Here is a 27853-nt window from a genome sequence, read left to right as displayed (position 1 = left end):
TGTTGGCTGCCAAATCATAATTCAAAGGCCCCTGCCTCGCCCTCGGGCCAGCATTGCATCGCTTTGACTACCGCATGTGTGAGGGGGGAGCCCAGGTGTCGTGGCTGAGCTGAAAGGAAACAAAGGATTCGAACCTACGATGTTGGAAGAATACACCCGCTTTGGTAAACCCTCTGTGCTATTAAGCGGCTAACAGCACTACATCGCTGGCCTGAACAACCGGTCAGCGCGACTGAAAAGGGGAGGAGAAAATGGAACCACCCCTTTGCCTGCCCCCTGTCCCAATCCTTCACCCTGATTACGATTACGAATAGGCACTGGGATTTGGTTCACAACTAACCTCACTTCCAGCTCCAACCGATAACTCGACCCGAGTAGGGACTCGACAGCGTGTCTGGCGCAAAGAGGACGCCAGAGAGGTGGAGGGGAGGTATAAGTACTCTTCCCCAACCTCTTTTATTTATTTCATTTATTTATTTTAAGAGTTTTATATAGCGCTAGCTTGACCCGTAGGTATCAGAGCGCTTTACATACATACTGTACAGAAAAACAGATGGAAACTGCATTACATAGTAGGTAGTAAGGAAGCAAAAACCAGGGATAAAAAAATACAGCATGGAAGATAAGGTAGTTAACACAGTCCGGTAGCCAACTATCCTTGAATGTCAAGAGAGAGGTGTAAACTCGGATATTAAAGTCTAGGTTAGTTGACGTTGGTCAGGAAAGTATTTGTTAAGGAGATGGATTTTCAGGTCCCTTTTGAAACAGGAGAAGGAGGGGTTGCATCTGAGGACTATAGGGAGCGCATTCCACATCCTGGGAGCGTTGCCAGAGAACGATCGGTATTGTGTGGTTTTCTTTTTCAGTTTCGGATGAATAAGAAGGAGTGAGTTGGAGCTTCTCAGCGATCTGGATTGACCTGCTCTTACCAGTTTGTTGTTCAGGTAGTTAGGGGCCGGAGAGGGAAGGGTTTGTGTGGGATGCAGACCAGTTTGTAAATGTACCTCCCTTCCATGGGAATCCAGTTGAGGGAGTTGAGAGCTGGAGTGATGTGATCAAATCTTTTTACTCCAGATACGAGTCGAGCGGCCATGTTCAACACTGCCTTTAGAGGGGCTAGGTGAGCTTTTGGAGTCCCTGTTAGGATGGCGTTCCCGTGGTCGATTTTAGAGAGAACTAGGGATTGGACTACTGTCTTGAGGTCATCATGGGGAAGAAAAGGTTTCAATTTCTTGAGGTGTTTTAGAGAGAAAAGAGCACTTTTTGCAGAGTTTTTGATGTGGGCCTCCAAAGATAAGTTCTTGTCAAGTGTGATGCCTAGAGACTTAACTGAGTCGGATAGGACAATGGGGCAGTTTAGGGCGACCAGATTCTTGAGCCACTCTTTGATTGGACGATGGTTGCTTTTTGGAGAGAATAGGATTAGTTCTGTTTTATCTGGATTGAGTTTTAAGTGGTTAGCGTCCTCCGGAAGTGACGCGCCAAGGCAAAGGACTCCTTCCTGAGTCCAACCCTTGGCCAGTAGGGTGGCGTTTGTGCCCAAATGGCACTAAAGGGCCGCCGGTTGGTATGGCCCCCTGCGGGGGCTGCGGACAGCCGCATTCTTTCTACCGAATCAGTGCCAGTGCTCTGTATGCGTCATATATTTCACATTTTGTGCTCAGCAGCCTCGGGTGCAGGTAAGTGGATTTCTTTATTCCTGAGGAACTCACACCTCATGAGGCAGATGTCTTGCTCTCGGTCCCTCTGGTTTTCAGTCCCCACTCCTTAGCCATGCATGGCCTTTCCAAGCTTGTTTTGATGTACATAGTTGCTAAGCATCTCAATTAGGGCCGAATAGTGCTGCTTGTGAGTCTGAGATGCTTTTGTTCATTTTTAGGAGGGATATGGCTGAGGTTTTGGCAAGATGGTTTCTTTTGGTTGTTTTGAGCCTGATTATTTTTGGTAACATCTGTAAAGATGCAGCAAGGAAAAGCAGAATGAACACCGAGCCATCGCCACTGTTTAAGATTAATTCCAGCATAGCAATCACATTTTCATCTTTAACAGTTGAGGCACTTCAGAGTGTTTCATTTTTGCTAGCCTTATTTAAGAATAATAACTTTTTTTTAAAGTAAATAATTGACATATTCATACATTGATAGGCTTCGTGTCAGCCGTCTTCATCTATGTTTGTTTATCTGTCATTTACATGTTGGTTCTGCTCACTGCATATAACATAAGGCAATACATGAGCCCACTTCAGGTATTGTCTCACTTGCACAGTGAATGGCAGCAGTTTTCCCACGCACATCCACGTAAAAAAAGCACTTTGTTAGGTTTCCCCTACAGGGCAGTTGTACGTGGTTAAAGTTGCTAAGACACGTTTTCTATTACACCACAAGCCCAGTGGCCCGAGGCAGTAGAACAGAAGAGAGTGTCATCTTTGATAATATATACCCCGCCCTAATTGGTAACACAGAATCCCTGAATCACTAAATTGCCCTCATGCGCGTGTTATCTGCTGCTGGCTGGAACCATTGGTTTTGGGAACCATGTTTTCAAACCTTCCAAGCCTCCCATCATTGTTTTAGTAATATATCGCTGCTCTCATTTCCTAATCTTCTCCTGTAGTTGCTTTCAGTTCTCTCCCACCCTCCTGTTGTTGCTTTTAATTCCAAAATGCCGCCCAGGATGAAGCGTGCGGGAGAGTCAAGCGTGTATTCTTGAATCAGACTGCAAGTCCCAATGTGTAGTAATTGTATAGCTATCCAATCCCTGGCGGCACAGCCCCCAGAATAATGTGCTGCATGGCTAAACACTTAGAAGGTACTATAGGCTAGACCTATTGGTTATGCCAATGCTTGTTATACACTAGGAGATGATCTCAATGTTAAAGCGAACTCCAGCTATATATATCATCCCAAAAGTATGCACTCAAGCTCACCTCCCTGTACTTAAATTATGTTCTCTGTCTCACTCACTCCTCAGCTTCCAGAAGAAAGTGGAACGATTTCACGAGTGTTGGATTGAGAACAATATATCGAAGGACACCTACATATCCAGAACTATTGCCATAGGCAACTGCTGCCCCCCATTCAGGTGAGGACTTAGTACCATTTGCTGGAAGTGCTTTGAAAACCTGATGAAAGTTATTCCTGTGTTGTAGAGTTCATGCACCATGTGGTTTCGCAAAGCTTTTACTTTACCAGACTGATTACCCCAATCCATGCGGAGAGTATTTTTGCACATGAAAAACGAAACTAAGAAATTACATTGGAGGAAACCAAACTATGCAAAACCAATTTTAGCAAAAGACAATTTTAAGGAAATGCAAATAAATCTGAAACATTTTGAAGGAAAGCTAATTAGAACTAAGCATCAAACATCACACACTTTGGAGAAGATTAGTAGTAGTGACAGATGTTTTGGCTCGGGGATGGGTGATGCTTAGGCACAATGAGTGTTTTTGGGGTCAGGGATGGGGTAGTTTAGGGTGGAGAAGGGTTTGTAGGGCTCATAAATGAGTGCAGATTATGTGTGGTCAGCGGTTTTTAGGGTTCGGGGATGGGTGGCATGTAGGGATGTTGACGTTGTTTAGGTTTTATGGTTAGGTAGAGTTTTGGGCTGATGAGTGATATTAAGGTTCAGTCATGGGTAGAGTTTTGGGGTGGTGAAGGGTTTTTAGTGTTCAGGGGTGGGTGGTGTCGAGTTTTAAGGGTTCAGGGACTGTTAGAGGGTTTGTAGGGCTCATAAATGAGTGGAGATTATGTGTGGTCAGAGGTTTTTAGGGTTCGGGGATGGGTGGCATGTAGGGATGTTGACGTTGTTTAGGTTTTAGGGTTGGGTTGAGTTTTGGGCCAATGAGTGATATTAAGGTTCAGTCATGGGTAGAGTTTTGGGGTGGTGAAGGGTTTTTAGTGTTCAAGAGGAGGTGGTGTCGAGTTTTAAGGGTTCAGGGACTGGTAGAGTTTATATATAGAAAGGGTTTTTAGAGCTCAGGGATGCAGGAGTTCAGGGGTAGTGGTGGCATTTTAATGTTAGTCGATTGGTAGAGTTTAGGAGTTCAAAGGGATTTAAGTGTTCAGAGATGAGTTAAGTTTGCAGGTTAGAGTCAGGTGGAGCATAGTTGTAATGAGGGGTTTGTATGGTTCGGTGATTTTTGTAGTTTAGAGTTAGAAAGGACTTTTAAGGTTCAGGGATTGGTGGACTGCAGGTGTCAGGGATGGGTGTAGTTTATGCATGGGAAAGCCTTTTCAGGGGTCCGAGATGGGTGGTGCTTAGGGCTGGTGAGGGTTAATCAAATTTAAAGCCACCAAAGTAATTGTTTGAGAATGTTAAGTATGTAAATCTGAAATAATATCCCTTTACATAAAGTATTGAAATAAATATCGAAAAATATGTTTCTGAAAGTAAGACCTGCAATCATTTTGTTTAAATGTTCAAAAAATATATGCAGAAGACAATTTTGTTTTAAAAAGACATTCTATCAATTAGTTTCTATGAAATGGTAAATGCCATTCTCACTGCAAATTTCCATTATACAGTTTAGATGAAATGGTTTCTCTGTAATGGTATTCCATTATATCATTGTTCTATGAAATCACATATAACTGGGATGAGAAGAGTGTGAGTGAGATATAAATAAATGATGGTTACTTGAAGGTAGTTACCAAAGTATTTCTAAGTGTGCCTTCTGTATCATCGTTGTTTAACTATTGTCGAATGCCTTTCGTTGGAGGCCAGCTGAGATTACACTTCAGGTTAAACATGAAATGTATCTGTAGATCCTCAAAAGCAGGATTCAAAAGTGCAGTTTCATTTGGATGAGGAATGTTCAGATACCAGTAGGTTGAATGTGAACGCCTGTTCAGTTTGAGCCTGGAGGTGGACAGCAGTTCTGAGAGGAAGAGGAAGTGGTGAACTTTCAACTAAGGGAACTTTAGACAATGGCAGGTGAAGGATCTTGGAGCTGCAGACCCTCTTAGGGTCTATGTGTGGGACCAGTTGCAGTTAGGAGAGCAAATCAGTGGCGATCGGTGAACTTCGCCCATAGAACATAATGCTCTTAGGTCACAAATCTGACAAGTGTATCAACCCTAATCAGCCAACAGTCAGTGTAATGTAGGAAGTCAACAGGCAGAAGAAGTTAGATAATAGCAGGTGGAAGCCCTTGTCTATTTTTAGGGAACTGTTAAAGCAGATGATATGTTCTGACTGGTGATTGGTAACAGCAATTGGTTACCCAGCCCTTTCACGGGGCAGAGTAAGGCAGCAGGGTTGTATGTCAGAATATCATATACGGAAAAAACATTGGGCATAAATAATGTGTCCATAATATCATTTATGAAAATATTCCTTTATGTGCAGATTTGCTCTACTGGATCGATATTTTTGTAAACCATATTTAAGGCACAATATTTATGTTAGATAATATATTTACAATAATATTCTGGTACCAAACCAGGAATCAACGTTAGTGTGCCACTTCTAGGTAGTACTTAATAGCAAAAAAGGCATGAACATGGCCTTTTAATCCAGTAACAGCAATCCTCATCTACCAGTGGTGATACTATTGAAGTATCAGTGCTTTAGTATTTATCTCCATCAGATTCCTACATTTCTGACTGCCTAAATCATGGGATCCTTGTAACGAAGCACGTTCTGGTCTCAGAAATTAGTTTTTGCCTGTCCTAGGTTGCATATGTTGTCTGTTGATATCAGGATTTTCAGCATGGAAGATGGTGGTTTACATCGTTCAGCTCTTACATTGTGTGCCAGTCACCATCAATCCCAGGGAATTTGCTAGTGAATTCATTTGGCTTATTTGTATTTATGGTTTAAATGCAAATCCGTGCACTCCTAAAGGTTCAAACATTACAGACAGGCACCGTTCTCTATTACTTTACCTCCATTGCCAGCCAGGGCATGCTTCCTAAAACCAACACCAAATGTCCATTGATGATGTGGCCAATTACTGATGTGGTAAATGAAAGCATATGCACAATATTTGCACAAGTGGGCTGTGGTACATTCACTCTCAAAATTCAGTAAGATTAACATGCAGGCCTCCTGAGCTGACAAACGTTAAGCTACATGTGCCCACGTCCACAACACATGAACACTTGTTGGATTGACTTGGCAATATAATTTTGTATTGTCAACGTCTTAGACTTTGAGACTTGTCTATTAGGTGCACTTGTAAACAATTGGTTTGAACATTGTATTTGACTTAACAGATTGTTTATTTAATTGTGTATCCCATGGCAATATAACCCCACCTGTTGATAAGGCCCTTCACAAAAATCTGATTGTCAGCAAAATACATGGTAAGGCTTACCTTCACCCTTATTCACGACATTGGGTCCTGGATGTTTTCTTCCCTTCCATGCTGGATAAGGCAATATTCTGAGGTTTTCTATAGCCTTCCATCGACCATAAGTGCTTCCTGTGGTGATGAAGTACCAGGGACTGGTGTCACTTCATGATGGGATTGCCCTCAGCTGTGAGTGAGCTACCTTCACTTGACATCAACGCTGAACTTGCTAGACAACAGTTTAGGCCTACTGCTCTCTCTTTCTCTACTTAGAAGTGCACTCTACAAGGGCTGGTGTGCTTTTAGGCTGCTTCCTCTTGGATGTCTGAGGCACCCCGCCTACTCGGCTATTCTTCCTGCCTAGGACATTCATTTTCTGATCCACCACCTGAGAGAATCTGTTGTAGGCCCATGCCCTGAATTATCCAAGCTTCCAATACTGACTGCAAAAAACACAGAGAGTGTTTATTTAACTTACCATTGCAAGTAAATGTTGGCGGTACATTAGCAACATGCTGTGCCATATATGTGCCTAAACCTTATGACCATCTGATGTCTGCCTCTTCCTTCCTCGAATACTATCTTTTTCTTCCAATTAAGTACAACACCATTTCACAGGTGCTGGTATTTCACAGATAGTGTCCATTTAAAAAAGGCGGGGAAGGTTAAGAAGTATGACAAAAATGTAACCTATTGAATCTTAACGTTTGTGCTGGTTAGACATGTTCATAAAAATATATAATTTGCAATTTTGTTGTTCAGTTTCTTAATGTAAAGAAGGGCCCTCACAAGCACCATAATGTGAGCATAGGATAAACACAAAACATATTTGAGAGGCACAGAATAAAAGGTGCGCCTTCATTCCATGTACTATACCTCACTGACAAGGCATAAGTAGGACTAGGGTTGCCTGTGTTTCTGTCTGGGGAGGTACTGACCTGGCAGTTCAGTGTGGACTTTTCCTAAAGGAGCAGGACCAGGACTAATTTGCATATAGTAGCTCTTTATCTACAGTGGTATATTGTGTGGAAAGAGACGGACTGGAATGCAGGGCAAGGGATCGCCAATGGCTTACATTTATTGAAGTATTCTATTCATCCTTTAGTTGTTTGTGCAGTTGACCCTCTTAAGTTTTGCGGCTATGCCCAGACCTAGATCATCTGCTAGCTGTGCGACAGGCTTTAGGTTATCCCCCTGACATGGCCTAAGTAGGCCAAAACCAGTCTTGGTGTGCTTGTGTCTCCATCTGGAGAGGATCTGGCTTGGCAGTTCAAGGTCAACTGTTTTTTTTAGACCAGGACCAACACTAATTTGCAAATTACAGGTATCTGTCTAGAGTAGAATAAGGCACTAAAAAAGATAGACTGGAGTTCAGCCCGACCTATGGCAGTAGCTTAGACCTTTGTCATGGAAGACAAATCATGAATTCTTGGTAAATAATATTTTCAAAAGCATCTGTTGAGTGTGTAAACGTTTTTCCTTAGGAAATCTATGTTGTTTATAATTTGGGATCCCTGTTGTAAAAGTGTAAAAACGGAGATACCCCCTATCTTACCTATACTGGATGCATTGTCAGTTACAAACTCAGAGACAAGATATACTTTTGGCCCTGCTGGACCACTTTAAGTTGGTGGACAGGGCTGGCCCACCGGACTCTGAGAGAGGGATGGATAGGTTCTTGGCCAGGGGGGGGCTCCACCAGTTGCGTAGGGAGGTCATGCAGGAGTTGGAGGAGAATCTTCCCTTGGAGAAGGTGGTTACCGCCATGAAGGCACTTAAAAGATCCAAGAACCCGGGCAGAGATGGGTTCCCGATGGAATTCTATCATGCTTTTTTTCCATCCTCAAGGAGAAACTACTGGAGGTCAATATGGAGGTGAGGGAGAAACTGCTCCTCCTGCAGACCAATGGGTGAGGGGATAGTGTGTCTGATGTTGAAGCACAGAGAAGACCCTGCTGACTCTCTGCTTACAGGTCCCTCACTATGCTCAATAGAGATCATAAAATATTGTACAAGATATTAGCTACCAGGATATGGGAGGTGGTCTCTGAGCTGGTCCACGATGATCAATGCAGCTTTCTGCCAGCATGTAGCGCTACTCATAACCTCCATAGATTGGCCCATGTGCTGCTTGAAACCTTGGATGGAGAGAGGGAGATGACTTTAGTTTCCCTTGATCTAGAAAAGGCGTTTGACATGATGAAATGAGCTTATTTGATGGCTGTATTGCAGGATATAGGGTTTAGCCATAGTTTCTGTGCCTGGATACCAATCGGGTACATTGAGCCTTCTATGTGTATCAGATTGGGTAGTGAACTCTCTGATGCCTGTTCAGTGGGTAGGGGTACTTGCTAGGGGTGCCCCCTTTTGCCCCTTCTGTTTGCGTTAGCAATCGAGCCCCTCACGCTGCTGTTACCGAAGGAGCTGGAACTTTGGGGGATAAGGGTGGGAGACGCCACTCACATTATCTCATTATATGCAGATGACCAATGGTGTATGTGCAGTCACCCTGGGAGTCTGTTTTGCTACTACTGCTGGGTTCGTTCGGTGCGGTTTTGACCCATAGGATGTTGCCCGCAAATCGCTTCTGTTCCCCTTAGGCGGATTGATTAGCAATTTGGCCAGTTGCCGGACGTGGGTCTCCGGTGGGAATTGGAGGGGTTTTGGTATTTGGGGATTTGGGTCACCCACACTGAGGCACAGCACCAATGTAAAAATGTGGATAGGGTTCTGACGGGTCTCAAACTCCATTACACTTTGGAAAAGGCTCCCTCTCTTCATGATGGGAAGAACGGTTATGGCAAAAATGGTTTTCCTTGCAAACTGTTTGTACCGTGTTCGAAATTCTCTTTTCCCACTGAGGTACCGGTTCTTTCACAAACTGTATAGCCTGCTAGTTACTCTCCTGTGGGTGGGTAAGCGCAGCATGGTGGGTGGGTAAGCGCAGCAATGTGGTGCTTGCAACTCTCAAGAGGGACTTCGAAGATAGTGGATTAGCTGTCCCAGATATACTGTTCTACTACTATGCTGCACATCTGCAGCATGCCGCCAGATGGCCTACGTGGTCTGATAATTGGGAGAAACGGCAGCTGAAACTGAGATAGGAGGCGACAACTTGCCACAGTTGTTGATGTGGGGGGCAGGGCAGAACATTCAGTTTCGTTTCTGATTAAAACCACGGCGGAGCTCTGGGAATGGGCAGTCCATAGTGCTCTCCGTAGAGCTCCCATCAGCAGGGAGTTACGGTTGTAGGATTTTGCTTCCTTTAGGAACATAGACATAAACATGTCTATGAACAATGGAGAGAGGGTCTGTGTCTGGTAGCGGGTGATAAATACCCAGGCAATACCTTTCATACTTTCCAGGCAGGTCAGGACTCTTGAGATTGGTCCTGCTTATTTTGTTCATTATGCTAAGGTGGAGAGTGTAGTGATTTAACTCTGGATGGATTTCCCTGCGGCACCGAGGCCCTCAGGGCTGCTTGATGGTCTTATTGGGTGGGGTAAGGGATGCCACTTAATTACTCCCGTCTACAAGGCCCTTAGGAACGACATGCTACATCGATAATTTACAGCATGTGGGGCTTGGGACAGACATTTGGAACGGCGCATCTCAGATCTGGATTGGGTGAGGGCATCAGGCCTGGTGCATACTGTGTACTGTATAACAGATTCAAGCCACATCACTTTCATTTTCTGCATTGCACCTAAGTTACACCCTATAGCCTGAATAAAATAGATCTCACTAAAGGAGCTAAGTGTGTGCACTGTGGGGAGATATGACGCCGCTGGGTGTGGTAATGTGAACAGGTACAGGATTATTAGGGACACGTAGTGCTACGCATATAGACGGCCACGGGGATTAGGATCCCCTTGTAGCATCTAATCTGCTTATTGGGTGTGGTGGCTTGACCCAAGAGCTGTCAAATTCCTTACAGGCTTTCCCAATTGGTCCTGTTATTGGCAAAGCGGCAAGTGACCATTGGGGGGGGGTGGGTACTAGAGTCCTGCTACTGGATCATTGGCTTCGAGACCTACTGGAAAAGGGTTGGCAGAAGAGCACCTCGTGAGACTGTCCGGTACTGATAATGGGGCAGCTGATGAGATAATCTTATGAGTTCAATTGCTGGGTATGTTCCAGGATGACAGAGATTCAAGCTCTGAGAGCAGTTATGATACAGAGGGTTGATTGTATTAATGAATGTCACTCTGGCTAATTTTATGATGACCAAGTGTGTAATTGTGCTTTCGTGTATACTGACCGACTCGTGGTCTTGGCTTTCTATTGCTATTTATTTCTATTTAATGGATTTGTAGAGCGCATGGCTACCAGAGGGCTTCCCAGCGCTTGCAGGAATACCGACAGTGACAAGCTGAGCTGACACCTAAGTAGTGTGGAAAAATCCAAGTTTTCAGATTTTTCCTAAAGGTCAATTCGTGAGGGGTGTCTCGTATTTCCAGCGGAATGGCATTCCACGGCCTAGGTATCAGATGAGCGAAGGATCTGCCACCCCATCTGGCTCTTTTAACTCTAGTAGTCTTGAGGAGCTGTTGGTGGGCAGATCTAAGATGCCTGGCAGGGATATACCTGGATATCAGATTCCTCAGTTTTTCAGGTCCAGAGTTGTTAATAGCTTTATAAGCTATGCAAAGAGTGTTAAACTTTACTCTAGCCTGGATAGCCTGCCAGTAGAGCTGTTTAAGTGCTTCATTAGCGGAGATGTGGATGGGGATCTTCAACAGAAGCCTAGTGTCCGCATTCTGTACCACTTGCAGCCTCCTAGTAATATACTTAGGTGAACCCAAATAGAGGAAATTTCCATAGTCCAAACGCGAAATGAGGAGGGATTGTATCACCATTTTCCGTAGGTGCTCCGGGATTATATCAATGATTTTCCTTAACATCTTTCTACACAGACTGTATTGATCCATATGGACTGACAAGTATCCCTGCACATGATTACTGTATAATGCTTATGTTTGTGCCACTTTTTCTATGTATCCATTGTGAGACTATGTACGGCTCCGCAGTTCTTGCACTGTATGGTCTTTTGTTCTTTCTAATTTGCCTGAAATCAATAAAAATACAGTTTAAAAAAAATGTGTCTACATTACAATTGGTCAACTGACAACTCTGGTTTCTGCTTCCCAAGGGGTTTACTCCAAGCACAGGCCAGCCAGTGCCAGAATCCAGGCTTAAACCTGGAGCACCTTCAGGAATAACATGCCAGGATGCAAATTTGCCTCTTTCTGCCCATAAAGCGGAAATATTGAAATGTTATATCCTTGTATTACTATTTTTAACTACTTACAAAGACTAGGGATGTCATTTAGAGATAGCTAAAGATGCAGTTGCTATCTATCCCTTCAACTAGTTATAAATGACGGCCCTAATCTGCACATAGTGCTTGGAAGTAATACCCAGGGCCACTGGAATAAAGGGATAGTGTTGCCGCTGCTTTTTTCACATAATTAAGGATCTGCTTCGGTAATCCATCATCTGCTACATAATCTGCAGATTTTAACAAAACAGTTTTCGTTACAAACGTAAACATTTCAAACGTTACTAAAACGCAGCAACACGTTGCAGCACAGTGGAAATCCCTTTGCAGATGTTGACTGGTCATCTTTCTGTTGCTTATTGCTATGTTTAGCTGTTAAACTGGTACTAATTAGAAGCAAACTATGCCCAGTGTTCACATGCGAAACAAGCATTTGCAATGCAATCGGTCTTGCCTTTGGGACCTTATATGTATTTAGCTAAGCAGCACATTAGCCTGGGTGCTAAAACATCTACTGTTCTTAAACATGGGAGGAACGTAAGAGCACCAAACTGCATGAGACGCCAGGTATGGGAACACATGGAGAGAAATATTGCCTTTCAGTGGGAAATGGTATGGACCAAAGCTCTGTTTTTAATATAAAATCAGGGCCTTCGGTGGTCATATCACTGAAATACAAGATTTGGAAAAAAATATTATTGTCTAAGGGTGCTAGTGGAAGACCATTTCTATGGACTGGAATCTAGAGAATGCTAAAGTGATTCTGGTATGTATCTTACTGACTTCTGCTGGTCGTTTTCTATCAAGACAGTTAAATAGAGGCAGTTGAAGAGAAAAAAAGTCCCTAAGTGGAAGCAGACAAGTCCTAGGGCTGATCTCCAGAGCCCACAAAGTACATACACATATAAGTATATAAAAAGTATATACTAGAGTATATACAAGTGGTCTAGAATGCTCAACCTGAAAATGACCTAATATGGGAACAATACTGTCAGAAAAAGGGCAGCATTGAGCCACATTATTTGCCTTTGATTGACTCATAATTTAATCAACCCTGCAACATAATTTAGCCTTCCCCTGCCACATCATTCCAGTGGCCCTGGTTATATCACAGCGTAGCCCATAATTTAAACAAGCTGATCCTTGAAAAAATTAGTGTCTAGTTTTATCATTGAATGTTTTGTGCCTTTTGGAGGACATTGATTTATCTTTTGTTATTTGCATTTGTGTAGTGCACGAAGCTAGTCTGACAGGTCAGTGTGTGGGATTTTTAGGTCGAGCCTGGGCAGGTCATGCCCTGCTCTGCGAGGCATGATGTAATGAGTTAGTGAATTGAACATCCGCCCACACTCCACCCATGTGTTTCATTGGCTTGTGTTGCTGTCCTTTGTTAATGCTGGCTTCTGATTCCTCAATTGCCTTGTTAGCCTTCCTTAGTACGGCCTTGTCTTCGGTTGGAACCTCCCATGAGACTGGCCTTTTTACTTCTGTTGCTGCATGGTATGTTTTATTTTGTCTGTAAGCACTATTTTCTTTAATGGGTTTTGTCCTACTGCAAGCACAACCTGCTTTCCTTACATTCAGCGCAGCATGCACGCTTTCACTTTCCAAGCAGCCAGGACATTGGTGGCGGCTTCTTTGCAATGCCATAGGTCACACATTTAGGAGAGTTTGAGCTATTGGCATTGTAAATGATGATAGCTTAAACTCTTGCAAATGTAAGAACTATTGCATTGCAAAAAATGTTATGTTGTCAAAGCCCCCATGCCGCATGTTCACGTGCATAAAGGCTGTGCCCCTTTCTGTAGTGAGCTGTGTCTAAGGAAAGGTGCGCGGCCGCTATTACAGTGAAACTGCGGCATGGGGGCTTTTACAAAAAAAAGGCTTTTCGTTGACAAACAGATGCTTTGTTTTTTGTAAAAGCACCCATGCCATGGTTTCCCTTTTTGTTAGAGTTTAAGCCGTTGGCATTTAGAATGCCAATGGCTCAAACTCTCGTAAATGCAAGACGTATTGCATTGCAAATGCTTGCTTTATTGGCTGTTTGTAGGCCTCTTTATGGTTTGGTTGGGCGGTTTTTCCTGCCGAGTTCTGTTGAGTTCTTTGATATTTCAACACTGCCGCCGTAAACACCCTGCTTTACCAGCTAGAGCATGGGTGGGGCAGATACTTAGAATCCCAAGCTGCTTTTACACAGAAGTCACACAGATGTCCGTACAGCCCTTATGTTTTTACTTATTCCCCAGTCAAGTCATCCGAGATACTCCTTTGTCGCTGTTTTCTCAAACTGAGGCGTCTGCTCTATCCTGGAAAAAGACAAACGAGGCATTTCAGCCTGCTAAAGTCCAGCTATCAAATAATGCAACATCGGCTTCCTTGTATTATTCTTTCCCCAGCTTGCATAAATGTGCCTCCTGCCACTGGCCTAGAAGTGGCTGGCGTGGAGTGTTTGCTGTGTGCATGCATTGTACGTGCTGCTGGTAGATCCAGTGCCCAGAATGGGCTTGTGCACAATGGAGGCTGCTGCAATCACAAAGCAAGTTTGGTCCAGAGCTGAGGTGTCACTTGATGGAGGTGCATCTGTTGTTGGCCTCCCCAGATTCCTGGTCAGCAACCATGGCTAGTGGTAATCAGGGCATCACATCTAAAGTTTTGATAGTCGCTGCACTGGAACCTGCAGCTAATTCAGTGCTTAATTTGAGCCGGTGGTTTCCGGTGCTGGGCACCAGCACTTAATTGTCAACACCGGAGCTTGTGACAGTCTGCCATAAGGTGGCCCTGTTCAGCTAATTTAGAGATGACCACAACAACAGTTAATAATTACTTTAATGGCCATTAAAAAACGGACTATTTCCTGCCACCCAAGGCATTCTCAAAGCTTTTGGGCGTGAATTGTCACACTTGTAAGAGTGTGATGATTAGTAGTTGTGTTGTTACTATCATTGGCAGCATAGCAGCAGGGGCAGTGTCTGGTACAAGTTGCAGGGGCCTCCTGACGAGAGCCCTGGCACTTATTTCTTTTACAAATTAAGCTGCATAATGAGCCTCGACAGCTGACAGAGGGGACTTTTACAGATAGCTTTACTGGGCTTTCCATATGAGATCCTTGTCCCTAACTATTCCCTACCTGCTGGAAAACTAAAGACTGTACAGCCAATTGCCTTCCAGTTCTTCTCATAAAGCTTCGACCCCATTACTGTTCTACATGAGGCAAACGCATTACTATGCATTCTGCAACTTAAAAAGGCACTTTTCGGCTAACATTGAAAATAGCTGCCTAAATTGAATATAGCTTCCTAAATTGTCATTTAGTAAGCACATTGAGCGCTATAACGCATGTGGGACACTTCTACCTAGTTTTGGCTTTTCAGCTAAAAGCAATTTCATACTTGCATTTCTAGGGTACAAAGAAAGCCTGTGGTGGCCGGCATGAATCGGTGGTGGCGGTGAAGGGCGGGGAGGCGTGACGAGGGGTAAATAAAAAGTATAATTAAACGTACCTACTTGACGTGCCCTCCCTCACCGCGTTCTCATCGTGTCTCTCCTCTGGCTGGAACACTGAACAGAAAGCACACAGGCAGAGGCTCCCCTGAGCCAATCACGACGCTGCCATGCAATGTTGTGATTGGTATGAGCACCGTGGCTCGGCGCTAAGATGGGGACAGGGAGCCTGGGCATGTTCCCCATGCAGGCTGTAATGCAGCCTGGGTGGAGAACATGCTAAGTGCGCATGAATGTTTGGCTGGCTTGAGAGGGGCAGGCCAAACATTCATGTGCCCTTAGGGAGTGAAAACCACGGTAAACATCATTTACAAAGATGTTTACACCTCGCATGCCATTACAACGCGGTCATTACAACGACGGTGTTGTTACATCGCATGCTATTACATCTCAAGCCGTTACAACGACTTGCTGTAGGAGGCAGAAGGTGTTGGATTTTAAATCCAACACCTTCCTACTGCTGCACAGACTGGAGTTGGAATAGTAAATTATACTATTTCAACATTCAGCGCCCCCCCACACCTAGAGCAAGTCGTTGTAATGACTTGCGTTGTCATGGGCTGCGATGTAACTCGGCAGTAACCATGATTTTTAATCTGGAAATGGGGCGGCAACACTGTCAAAATCACTGCGGGTGTCAGAGAATGGATTTTGTTTTAAATTGGATAAAGTGCAAATACACATTGTATTGCTATTTAGACAAATATAGCTGTTCCCCACTTACGTTTACATGTTTGTAAATACCTGCAAATGTGGATACACTTGCAAAGCCAAAACGATCAGAGCACTTTATATCTCTTTTAGTGCACTCAGCATCAGCACAACACCACCTCAGCATAGCACCATCTCATCATCAGCAAAGCATCACCTCATCAGTGCACCAACACCAGTGCAGCACCAGCGCAGCACCACCTCAACATCAGCAAAGCACCGTCTTACCATCAGGACAGCACCACCTCCGCATAAGTGCACTGCCACCAGCGCAGCACCAGCACAGCCCCACCTCACCAGTAACTCGGCACCAATGCCACACCACTTCAGCATCAGCACAGTACCTCCTCCACATCAGCACATCCCCAACTCAGTATCACTCAGCCCCACCTGAGCACCAGCGCAGCCCCACAGGATGACTCTGCACCACCACAGCATGACTCAGCACCACCTCAGCATAAGAACAGCACCATCCCTTGATCAGAGCACCACCTCAGCACCAGTGCAGCACTACCTCAACATCAGCACAGAACCACCTCAAAATCAGCGCAGCACCACCTCCAGATCGGTGCACCACCACTAGCTCAGCCCCACCTCAACATTAGCGCAGCTCCACCTCATCAGCAACTCAGCCTCAACACAGCACCACTTCAGCATCAGCGCAGCATCAGCACAGCACCATGTGAGCACCAGCTCAGCATCACCTAGGCACCACGTCACCAGCACAAACTCAGCATGACTCCGCACCACTACAGCATTATTCAGCTCACCTCACCATCAGCACAGTACCACCTCAGCACAGCACCATGTCAACATCAGCACAGCACTACCTCTTCTTTAGTGCACCCTTTTAGCACCACCTCAACATGAACACAGCACCATCTCAGCATCAGCACAGTAAAACTGCCGCATTAGTGCACCATCACCAGCGCAGCCCCACCTCAGCACCTGCGCAGCCCCACCTCAGCAGAAGTTCAGCACCAATGCAGCACCACTTAAGTATCAGTGCAGCACCACCTCAGCATCACTCTGCACCTCCTGAGCCCCAAATCTGCATCACCTGATCACCACCTCAGCTTGACTGAGCAGCACAGTATAACTCAGCATCACCTCGGTATCACTCAGCATCACCTCTGCATCACTCAGCATCACCTCTGCACCAGCACACCACTACCACCTCAGCATCACTCAGCACCACCTGAGTATCATTCAGCACCACCTGAGTACCAGCTCTGCCTCACCTGAGCATCACCTCAGCTTGACTGTGCAGCACAGTATAACTCGGCATCACCTCAGTATCACTAAGCATCACCTTCGCACCCCAATAACACCACCTCAGTACCACCTCGGTCTGCCTTCAGAATCTGGTATCTGTTGCTTCTCCCCAGTGTCTGTCTGCTGCTAGTGTTGTAATTCAGGTACTATTTCCCAATCTCCACCCTCCTGCTGTTTATGTCCCCCCCATAAAAACAGCAAAAACTTTAACAAACCAGCATTAGAACAGACAGTAAGAAACTGCCAGCATTGCAAGGACATAAAAAAAACTAGAAGATATTTTTTATGTTAATTCTTTTTTTAATAAGGTCGTTCAGTTGTACATAATGTCTTCTTGGTTATATATAAGGTAACAAAATATAAATACCTTTAAATGAAATATACATAGTTTTCAAAATATATCAGCAGTTATGAAAGCACAAATGAAGCACATTTTTGTAGTTCAGAAGTATGATGGAAACAAAGATTTTAAAACTAGCAAAACAAATCAAGGCCATTTACCTGGTGATGTGCAAATGCTAAATATTTGTGAAACCCGATTTCCACACATTATTGCTTGTGTTCTTCATAGTTTAATGCATAAAACTGCCTGTCTGTGCGGATGCAGTGGCCATTTCAATGAAAAGGGTGCTGTCTATACATGGCAGTGGGCTACCACACCAAACTTTAGTAATATATGTGCAACAGTGTACTCCAAAATGCACCAGCGGCTATATACCACACCCTTACCAGTCTCCTGGTGCATGGGCTTGGCTCATTTGCTACACTGATTTTTCACAATCCCTATGATATCAGTGACGTAACATTAATGGCAGTACCCCCGCTATGAAAATTGTTCCAGCACTACTGTATATCACAAGCCAGATTCTGCTTTGTTTCTGATGGCGGGCTGCAGGTATTGTTAATAGTCCCTTTCTTAGATAGGTGGCTGGTGTATAAGGGATGAGACTTATGGTCTTTTCCAATATCTACTGTGTTATCTAGGTTACTAGACATGCTCAAAAGTGTGTGTGTGTGTGTGTGCGTGCGTGCGTGTGTGTGTGTGTACACACACACACACACACACACACACACACACACACACACACACTGATTTGCTCTGGGTGACATACTTTTGGGAAAGTGGAGAAGCCAAGATTAATTGAGCGAGTAGACTACACCTCTGTTTCTCTAGAATCATGATGGCCTCTGCTGTGGACGAATATCCTGTTAAAAATGCATTTATCCATCAAAATACTCCATGACTGATCATTTCTCTCTTTTTGAATGCAGGGAGTATGTAGAACGACTGGTGCAGTTTGACCCTGAAGAGAACGAGGAGGTCGGTAAACGGGCTGCCGCCACCCTGGATGCAGTGACTAATGGGTGCAACAGAGTCCTGGCAGATCTCCTCTTTGAGGACCTCAAGGTTGGAGGAGGGGGTTGACACAGTAAACAGCACGTGTGCCTTTCTTTCTCTTTGTGGCTTCTGACTCAACTTGCTCTCATGCAAATCACCAAATAGTTAATTAGGGTGTTGAGGTGCTCTTCATCAGCTTCATTGTTTGATTGGGGGCTTTTAAATGAGGATTACATTAGCACCTACATGTGCAGTGTAGCAATTTGGATTGTTTGCTCTTCTATATATGTTCACTAATGTTCTACTTGGATTTCTGTCAAACTGGAAGACAATAAATGTCTTCAGATAGTAGCTGAAGCCTCACCAATTGTGGCCTAGTAAAGGCACACTTTTTCAGCTGGTAGTCCTAGGCTATACTTCTAACTGGGAACTATTTTTATGTCTTAAAAAGGTAAAGTAGTCCTTATTTACTTTCCCCTTGAGTTAGGCATGGAGCCTCAATCCCCCTACCTCCCGCCTCTCCTCAGCAACATTACTTTCTGAGAAGTAATTGTGACTTTCCTAGAATCTTCCTCACTCTGATATTATTTCTTCTGTAGGTTCCCTACCTGAACTTTCTAATTAGTGGGCATGGCCTTAAATTTCATCAGTCCTCGACGACACAGAGCTCACAACATACAGCACTGTTTTTATAATTTACTTATTGACACTAATTATATGGTTAGCATCGGGTTAGTGGTGTGCATTCCCTCTACAATGGCTATTTTGATCATGTTTAGTTATCTGTTTCTAAACATGGCTGCACATATTGTCTTTCCGAGTATGTGTCTACCTGAATTGTCCCAGCTGAGGTGTGAAAACGGTATACAAAGTTACAATGTACTTACTGTAAAGTAAGGGTGTGCAGGTGGGTACAAATAAACCCTTTCGTAAACCCACTGGTTCACTTCATCTGTTTCTGTCCTCCTTACCGTAGACTGAATATACTGTGGTCCACAAAGTAAGGTGGGTGCTGGTGGTGATGGTGATGAGGGAAATGCAACAGGGGGAGGGTACCAGATAACAGCAGTTTAAAAGTCACAGCAGTCCACAATAGCTTAGCGAAGAGTAGCAGTGACGGAAAGGTCTTAGCTGATGTGGTGACTCTGGGAGAGGGCTCCTCGCTTATGTCAAGGGAACAGATAATCTCATGACTTATTTTAGCATTTTAATTTTTAGCACTCTGTAGTTAGTTTCTATTTTTAAAGGAAGGTATTTTATGAAGTTCTTTGCATTGTTGTCCTGCATGTGTTTTTCTTTGTTAGCAATGATTGTGTTATCTAATGTATGTTTGTGAAATTCAAGCTTTGATTAAACGTTTATGATGTTGATGTCGCTACCTTGATGGATCTGAAAAGAAATGTCATGCTCAAAGAGTACTTATCCTTTGAAGAGCACTGACACAAATCATAATGTGGAGATGCTGGTGAGACTGGGGTGGTCCTCCTCCATGGACCATATGAATGAACTCTCAAATAACCACCTACACCCAGAAGGGGAGGGACTTCATTTGACCAGTTAGCCTACCTTCTAGCCATTCTTTATTTAAAATGTTTTTGGGAGTTATTTGCCCAACATTTTCTCTTAATATTATTGTTCACTCGGCAGCTCGCTGTAGTAGTTCTGCTCTACCATTAGCTCCTTCCTTCAGCTTGCTCTTTTTCTTTTTTCAGCCGTACTTTCAGAAGCTGATGAGAAAGAAATGGCTCAGCAACTCCGATGCATTCAACAGCATCCTATCCATCCTCACAGAGTACTCAAATAAACTGCGCCGAATGAGTGCACAACCATACCAGGTAAAGCTAACTTTTGTATGTTAAGTGACATAAGACAGTGCTGAAAAAGGTCTTATCCAGATTAATATCAGAAAGGTGGAGAAAATGCCTGGTAAAGCTGACACTGTGTTATTTAGCAGAGGAGATGGAAATTAACCTCAAAATATTAAACTTATGTGGAGGATTACTTATGAATTCAAATGCACATCAGTCGTGGACACCACTAGTATAAATTGATAGTGGTGCTAGCAGACTGATAACTTATACAGAACAGGCAAAGGAAATAGGTCTTATCATTGTGCCCTATTGGCTTTGACAATGTTTTTTAACCACACATTACAGTATCCCCAAAGCTATGCAGTATGCCTAAAGTTAAAAAGAAAATGTCAACAGGGTTGGGTGCGAACTGAAGCAATGGGGGGGGTCTGAAGCAATACGGGGCTACGGAGAAACAACGTGGTGGAAGATATAGGGACAATTACAAAAGCAACATGGGGAGGGTAGGGGAATGGGCACAAAAGCAACACTGAGTGGTGGAAGGTACAGGTAAGGAACACGGTTCAGAGAAGTAACACAGAGAACGCAGGAGAAGGTAGCCAGTGGGGAGAAGCACATAGGCAAATGCAACCGAGAGAGGGTAAGGCGACCGAGCAGCACAAGGGAATAGAAGAACATGAGGGAGAGAGCTTGAAAACACTTGCACTATCATGGTGTGCTCAACACAAAAGAAAGGGTAGTGCTTGAAAAGCAAGCAATAGAAGCAGAGATGCCAGCCAATCAAAGCAATGGTAAAGAGGCAATGTTCCATGGGAGGGACAAAAGATGGATAAACTGGTGAATGAATAGTAAGTAAGTAAATGAGAGTGACAAGGAAAGGCAACCAATGATAAGCAATGGGCGAGAGTCAAGCCCCTCTGTTTTTGATGAGCCCACAGTACTTCGCAACCGACAGCATGCGCTATTACGGTTGGCCTGAAAAGGAATTCAAGGTCTGACTTACAATATGAGAAGAGCTGTATCAGGTAGCAGGAGGAAAGATGAGCCTCACAGAGGATGCTGACAAAGAACACCCAATAAGGAGAAGAACCAAATCCGACACACTAGAGGAAAACTGTAGCAGGAAAAGGCAGTAGAGTTAAGGAAAATTAATTGAGTGGAGCTTGTGTAAACAAACAGACAAGGGGTAGGGCATGCAAAAGAGACATTATGGGGAAGGAAAAAAACTTGCAATGGACAAAGAAAGAGATTCGAGCATGAAGTATTTGGAGAGGTGCTGTAAATAAGTAAAAAGACAGATTAGAAAATAGGAGCCCAAAAGATGCAGTCAACGGGAGTAGAATAAGTTCATCAAAGAGAGGAGAGTTTTGTTGGATAAAAGGAGGGGAGTTATCACAGAGAAAGCAAGGATAAGTATGCTAAAGTGTGGTGCGATATTCTAGGTAGGAAAAAGCATGGAAAACTAGGGTAGCCAAATTGAGACGCGCTGGTCTAGGTAGAAAGGTCTTGAAGGACAGAAGAAGGGCCTTGTTTAGACAAGTCAAGAATTATGGCAAAGAATGAAAGGAGAACAAGGAGACACACACCAGACAGAGAGACAGGCGGTGGCAAATGAAAGAAAGGAAATTTCTTCAGACAAACAAATGTATGAAAAGAAGCATGGGGAAGAACGCTGAAAGAGAACATTTCTAATACACTGGTGAATGTATACTGGCAGCTCACATTGGCAGAAAAGGGGAGGAGTCCTCTTGGGCTCAGACATGAAGTGATAAGTTGTGCAAAAAAAAAACCACTTTAAAAACATTTGGCCGATGCAAGACAATGGCCAGATAAGAGTGGGTTTTCCATCCACTCTAGAGTGAACAGGGCCTGTATGTACTCTAAATCGAGTAGAAGGGGCATCTGCTGCTTTTTGGTGGATCCCTTGAATTTGCCAAATTTGCAGACACCAAAGTCAATGCAGCATTATGTTGTAACAAGAACACCAGATAGTGACAGGATTTTGTGTAAATAGGAAGTCCTTCTCTCAAAGCTTCTGCTAAATGAAGAACCTACACACATTTTTTGACTGGATGTTATGCTCCACCTACCTTTCAATCTATTCACTTGTTTTTACTGCTTGCAAAAGAATGGCAATAATGTTTCTAACTATAAACGCAGGCTAGTTATTGTCGGCAGATACAATTTTAACCTCCTCTGTGCGGCATAAATGAAGTATTTGGGTTTGTCAGAGATTTCATCTTTTGTGCAGTGATCTAATATTCTAAAGATGTATATCCCTCAAGAAATAACCAAAGAAAAACAGATTGTAATCAGAAGAGCCTACTAGGTTGTCCACTTTAGTCCCAACTCAAATAATGTAAAGGTTGTATATCGTACCCTCCAATCAGTTGTGAACTGAGTCCAAGAGGTGTGCTTGAGTAAAATGTTTATCTAAAGAGCAATTTCATTTTCAGGGTAGGCTGATAGTCTCAGCTTAATCTCAAAAATAGGGTTTTCCTTGAAAAGGATTCAAGAATCCCAGCTGATTCAAACTAAATTTGTCTAGACAGAGCAAGCTGATTGCATTTTGCAGTCCCTACATCTGTGGGGATGGTGACTACTGCCCCATCTCTAGGTAACGGGGAGAATGATAGTTGGTGACAGCTGACTGTGAAGTGTATTGCACCAGCCATTTTACCTACTCCTCAGAGAGAATGTATACTGACTTCCTTATGGAAAATTCCACTTAGTCCCACATGACTGAGGTCCCTCACTTGCCTGAGCAACATTGATGTGGGCTGTTGTATGTTGGATGTGATAGTTCCATGCTGCAGTCATTTGTTACATGCCTAGGTGTGGGTATGCTACGTTAATTGTGTTCATCATCTAAACACAGTAACTGAAGCTCAATGGTGAGATTTTAATTCCCAAGATGGACCTGTTTAGGGTGTTTGCCCATATTTTTACAACCAAAACCTAAAATATTCATTCTTACTTGGTTTACCCATGTTGTTTACACACTAAAATAAATAAATAAAGAATTTTATTAAGCGCACAGCTACCCCCAACGGGGTGTCCCGGCACTGGAGCAGACTGATCAGGGCAAATGAAATGCAAGATTATTCGATTCGGCTGAATAGCCAGGTTTTAAGGGACTTGCGGAACTCAAGATCTGACTGAATCAGGCGTAGGTGAAAAGGTAAATTTATTCCAACATTGAGTGGCGCCCACCTCAAAGGATTTGCCTCCCATTCTAGCTTTTAAGAACCAAGGGGCGACAAGAAGGTGTTTATTATTAGACCGTAAGAGTCTGGCTTGATGATAGGGGTGGAGTCTCCTCCTTAGATAGAAGGGCCCTTTTCCATGATATGCCTGAAAGGCTAAGGTCAAAGCCTTAAATTCTATTCGCTTAGCAATGGGCAATCAGTGAAGTTGTCTTAAGTAGGGAGAGATGTGGTGATGCGGGACCCCGCAGATCAGGCGTGCCGCAGCATTTTGTACAGTCTGGAGTCTACGGAGCAGGCCTAATGAAAGACCCAAATATAATCCATTTGCATAATCCAGATGGGAGGTTATCAGCGCATGGACCATGGTTTTACGGGTTGCATTGGGCAGATAATTAATTAATTTTCTGATGGTTTTAATTTTACCAAAGCAGGTGGCCAAAACTGTTTGGACCTGCATAGACAGGGACAAATGTTTGTCCCATCTAACGCCTAGATTCCTAATCCAGTCCTTAGGTAGGGGTGCAGTGCCTAATTCAGCAGGCCACCACAGATTCGAAGAAAGGGGGGACGATTGGTTAAAAAATAAGATCTCAGTCTTATCCGCGTTGAGTTTTAAGAAGTTACGGTCCATCCAGGCCGCTGTATTCTTAAGGCACTCTTTAAGCGGCTCAAAAGTGGAGGCGGGCACATCCCGAAAGGTGAACAATAACTGGGTATCATCTGCATGAGATATTATTTTGATCCCACTTTTAGAGATGAGTTCTGCCAGAGGGGTCAAGTAAACATTGAAAAGAAGCGGGCTCAGGGCCGAGCCCTGAGGCACGCCCCACTTAAGGGGTTTGACAGGGGAAATCAAAGGGTGGGTCCGGACCTGTTGTTTGCGGTCAAATAAAAAAGATGATAACCAATATGAGGAACGCATTCATTTTGAATGAACCAGTTACTTCGTCGGATTTATGAATTGTGGTGTTTAAGGGTCAACCACACCAAGTCCTTTGCCATCACAGCCGGGGCCAGGAAAAGCGATAAAACCCCCTACTTACATGTTGATGGAGAGAAAATGGAGGTGGTTTTGGGGGTCCTTTTTGATAAAGACTCATCCTGGCTAAAACTGATGGAAGGTAGGAAGAGGGCAATGGAGAGAAGCCTCTCAGCAATATAAACCCTTGCACAGAAAATGGGTGTAAGACCACTGATTCCCCTAAAAAACATTTATCAAGCCAAGGTTAAGGCGACGGCAACCTATGGGGTGGGAGTATGGGGCCGGGTAACAACAAATATCCTCCAAACTACTGAAAATAATTATTTCAAGTCCCTGGTAGGCCTTCCCTCCTCTTCATCAAACTATACCTTACATCAGGAATTGGGCCTCCCGTATATACAAGATGCAATCCAATTGGCCTCAATCCTTTTGTGGCACTCAATTTGGCACAGGGAAACAGTGCCACTCACACAACTTATACTAAGGGATTGTCTGAGCATGGAAAAAAGCTGAAATTCGCAGTAGCTCGGCTATGTGGAATCAGTCTTGAAGGAGCTTGGCCTCCATGGTCTATTTAAGGAACCCTTAACGTGCAGAAGGGTCTCAAAGAGAAAGGTCTCCCGTATCTTTATTGCACAGGCATAAGAGGAAGAAGCACTACAAAGGAAAAGCTGCAGTCGTCACCTACCACCTGAACCCGTCATTGTCAGAGAGAGGGTTTTACTATCTAGCAGATGTCACCATTCCTCAGCACAGATTTATACTGTTGAGGTTCCGTATGAATGCGATTCCATTAATGTAAGGATACCCTGATAAAAAGTATAACCATGCGGAGCTCAACTTATGTCCATGTGACTCCCTCTTAAGACAAACTGAACTGCATCTGGTTTTATTTTGTAGGCTCTACAAGAAAGAGAGGTATCACTTTCATAAGCACCTTTTAAAGAAGAAGAACATTGGGCAGTGTCGAGTTGCACTCTTCTTTTTAAAATCATTACCCGACTTTTTAACATGTTTTTCACTAACGTCTTTTCTTTGGGCCTGTATGAGAAAAAGGAAGAGGGGGATGGCTTGTATCTAAGGGCCAAGCAAAAGTTATCCACTACTGCATTTAGAGAGTGGCTCACATAAGGTCGTGGTTAAACGGGTACCTATATTATATTATTATCCTCTTATTTTTTTGTTCTTATACAAGAGACATGAAGTATTTTATGGACATGAAATTGTTACTTTGTATTTATTCTGTGCTTTTATGATCTTTTTAAACTGATCGAATAAAGAATGAATGAATTGTGGTGTTCAACGTGGAGATTTCAGCTACTGAAAGCAGCCAAAATCCCAGTTTGAAATAAATGGAAAAACAGGCAGGGAATCGGTGGGAAAACATCGATTCCTATATGTTAATCCCCAAAGTCTTGTAATCCATGTTCTTTCTCCAACCTTTGAATTGCCAGGACCTCTGGTAATGGTAATTTGGAGGCAGAGAACTAACGGGGATTATTCTGGGCCACTCATAATGTGGACCTATAAAACTGATGCTAATACTTGACAAATTTCCTAAAGATATAAGGGCTGCTTTGACATGGCTTCTGGAAATCCTTTGATTTCCAGAAGACATGCCATATCTGGAGGAGATTCCAGCTATGGAATTTTCCTTCACCAATCTACCCTAAACTTGGCCCTCCGTTGGATTCTCCTCCAGATGTTGTGCTTCCTCTAGAGATAGGACAGTTTTAAATTATCACCCAACAGTAAATAGGTCCCTATAACCCTGTTCATTAATATTCTTTTGTAAATATATGTTGTTCCAGCTTTCCTTGAACTTGACAAAAATATTATTGCCAGCCGTCCGCTGCCAGCAGAATGTCACTGTAATTCCAATCCAAGAGCATAACTAAAGAATAGCTACTGACAATAGTAATTTTCAGACAACCCCAGCTCTTCCTGGTTTAAAGCCCCTCTACCTGATACTCATTACAGTAGTGAAGGTGTCTCATATTGGGGAGCTTCAAGCATCCCTGAGAAATACATCAATGCCCGCTGCCACACTGAGCCTAGCCAGTGCAATGGGTAATCTGTACAGAATCCAGGCTATGCAGTATCTAAGCTGAACTTGACAGCAGGATATTTCTTAGCTCAGCCCCCAGTTCCAGTTGGTGTACCTGCCAGTTATAATTGGAGAGAGCCAGCACCAAACTCCTAAAGAACATGTTCCACACACAACTTTGCCAATATATTGCATAAAATAATTGGTTCCTTGTGTCCCACATGGATAGACTAGCAACGACTGAGATTATTTCAAATATGTTTATTTATGATGCGTCCTAGGAGAGCTCCCTCCAAACCGGCTCTTGCCTCCCTCCACTGGTTACCAATTCGGGAACGAGTCCGGTTCAAGGCTCTGTGTGTGTGCCACCGCATTATTCATGGGACCTCGTCTGTCTACTTGTTGAACCTCCTTACCCCTTATGTCCCAACTCGTCGCTTGAGGTCTGAGGGGAGGGGGTTGGTCTGTGTCCCGGCTGTAAAGAGAGCCAGGATGGGTGGACGCTCCTTCCACTTTTTGGCGGCCCAACTCTGGAACAAACTTCCAGTGAGTCTTCGTCTGGAGCCCTCAGAGGGCATGTTTAGGAAGAAACTGAAGACTCATCTACTTCCTCCTGGATAGGTTCCTGTAGATTGCCATAGCGGCTCGCACCGTAGCGCGGGGACACACTGTTTAGTGTAACCAGGCGCTTTATAAGTCCGATTAATAATAATAATTTTTGTATGTACTCCTTTTCCAGTTGCTGTTCTGTCTGAGGTGGGTAGAGATCTTGATCTGACACTTTGTTCAATATAATGTATAACTAGTAGCAGCCGGTGTCAGGTGAGAGAGGAGGGCGGGGGCGAGGATTAAAAAAAAGAATTTACCTGCAGCCGCCGCATCGCCGTCTTCTATTCCTCTTGTGGTTCCACTGCAGGCAGAAACTCCCAGACTCCCCTGCGGCCAATCCTGAAACTGCTCTCATGCATGAGAGCAGCTTCAGGATTGGCTTGAGCTCCAATGATTTGCACTACCAGGGAGACTGGGCGTGTGAATTGTTGTCTCAAACGCAGCAATGCATCTGGGTTGGAGAGAGCATCAATGGGCATGACGGTTTGGCTGGCCTGAGACGGCAGGCCAAACAGCCATGCATACCACTCCCCGTGGGTGCCTGTTATCCCCCTTGCCTCACCCCCAAGACTCCTGTAAATATAATGATAATAAATGTGTGGTATTGTTATTTTTTGTGCTGCTGGCAGAGGGGGCGACACTCCTCCGCCATTGCTTAGGAGGTGCCCCTGTGTATAACTTGTTTAAGATGAAGCATTTGTTCACTTTAACACAATCAGATCTTATAGGGTGCTTACTCTTCCAGTGTAGTCTTAGATTTACTTCCTATCCTGCACATTTATCTCACTCCCCA

At 43.9% G+C, this 27853-nt stretch overlaps 1 protein-coding gene across 5 annotated transcripts in view; it reads left to right on the top strand.

Annotated features, from left to right (window-relative positions):
• Window positions 1-27853, top strand: part of EXOC3L2 (exocyst complex component 3 like 2) — a 619764-nt gene that overhangs the window by 510009 nt on the left and 81902 nt on the right. For all 5 annotated transcript variants that reach the window (XM_085625593.1, XM_085625589.1, XM_085625592.1 and 2 more), the window contains exons 7-9: window positions 2971-3081; window positions 18336-18471; window positions 20115-20237. In XM_085625593.1, coding sequence (XP_085481719.1) covers window positions 2971-3081; window positions 18336-18471; window positions 20115-20237 — 370 coding nt within the window. The remainder of the gene's footprint in view (window positions 1-2970; window positions 3082-18335; window positions 18472-20114; window positions 20238-27853) is intronic.

The sequence above is a fragment of the Triturus cristatus genome, chromosome 9 (genome assembly GCF_964204655.1).
Source record: "Triturus cristatus chromosome 9, aTriCri1.1, whole genome shotgun sequence".
In the NCBI taxonomy this organism is placed as follows: domain Eukaryota; kingdom Metazoa; phylum Chordata; class Amphibia; order Caudata; family Salamandridae; genus Triturus; species Triturus cristatus.
This window is presented reverse-complemented; position numbering and strand designations above follow the sequence as displayed.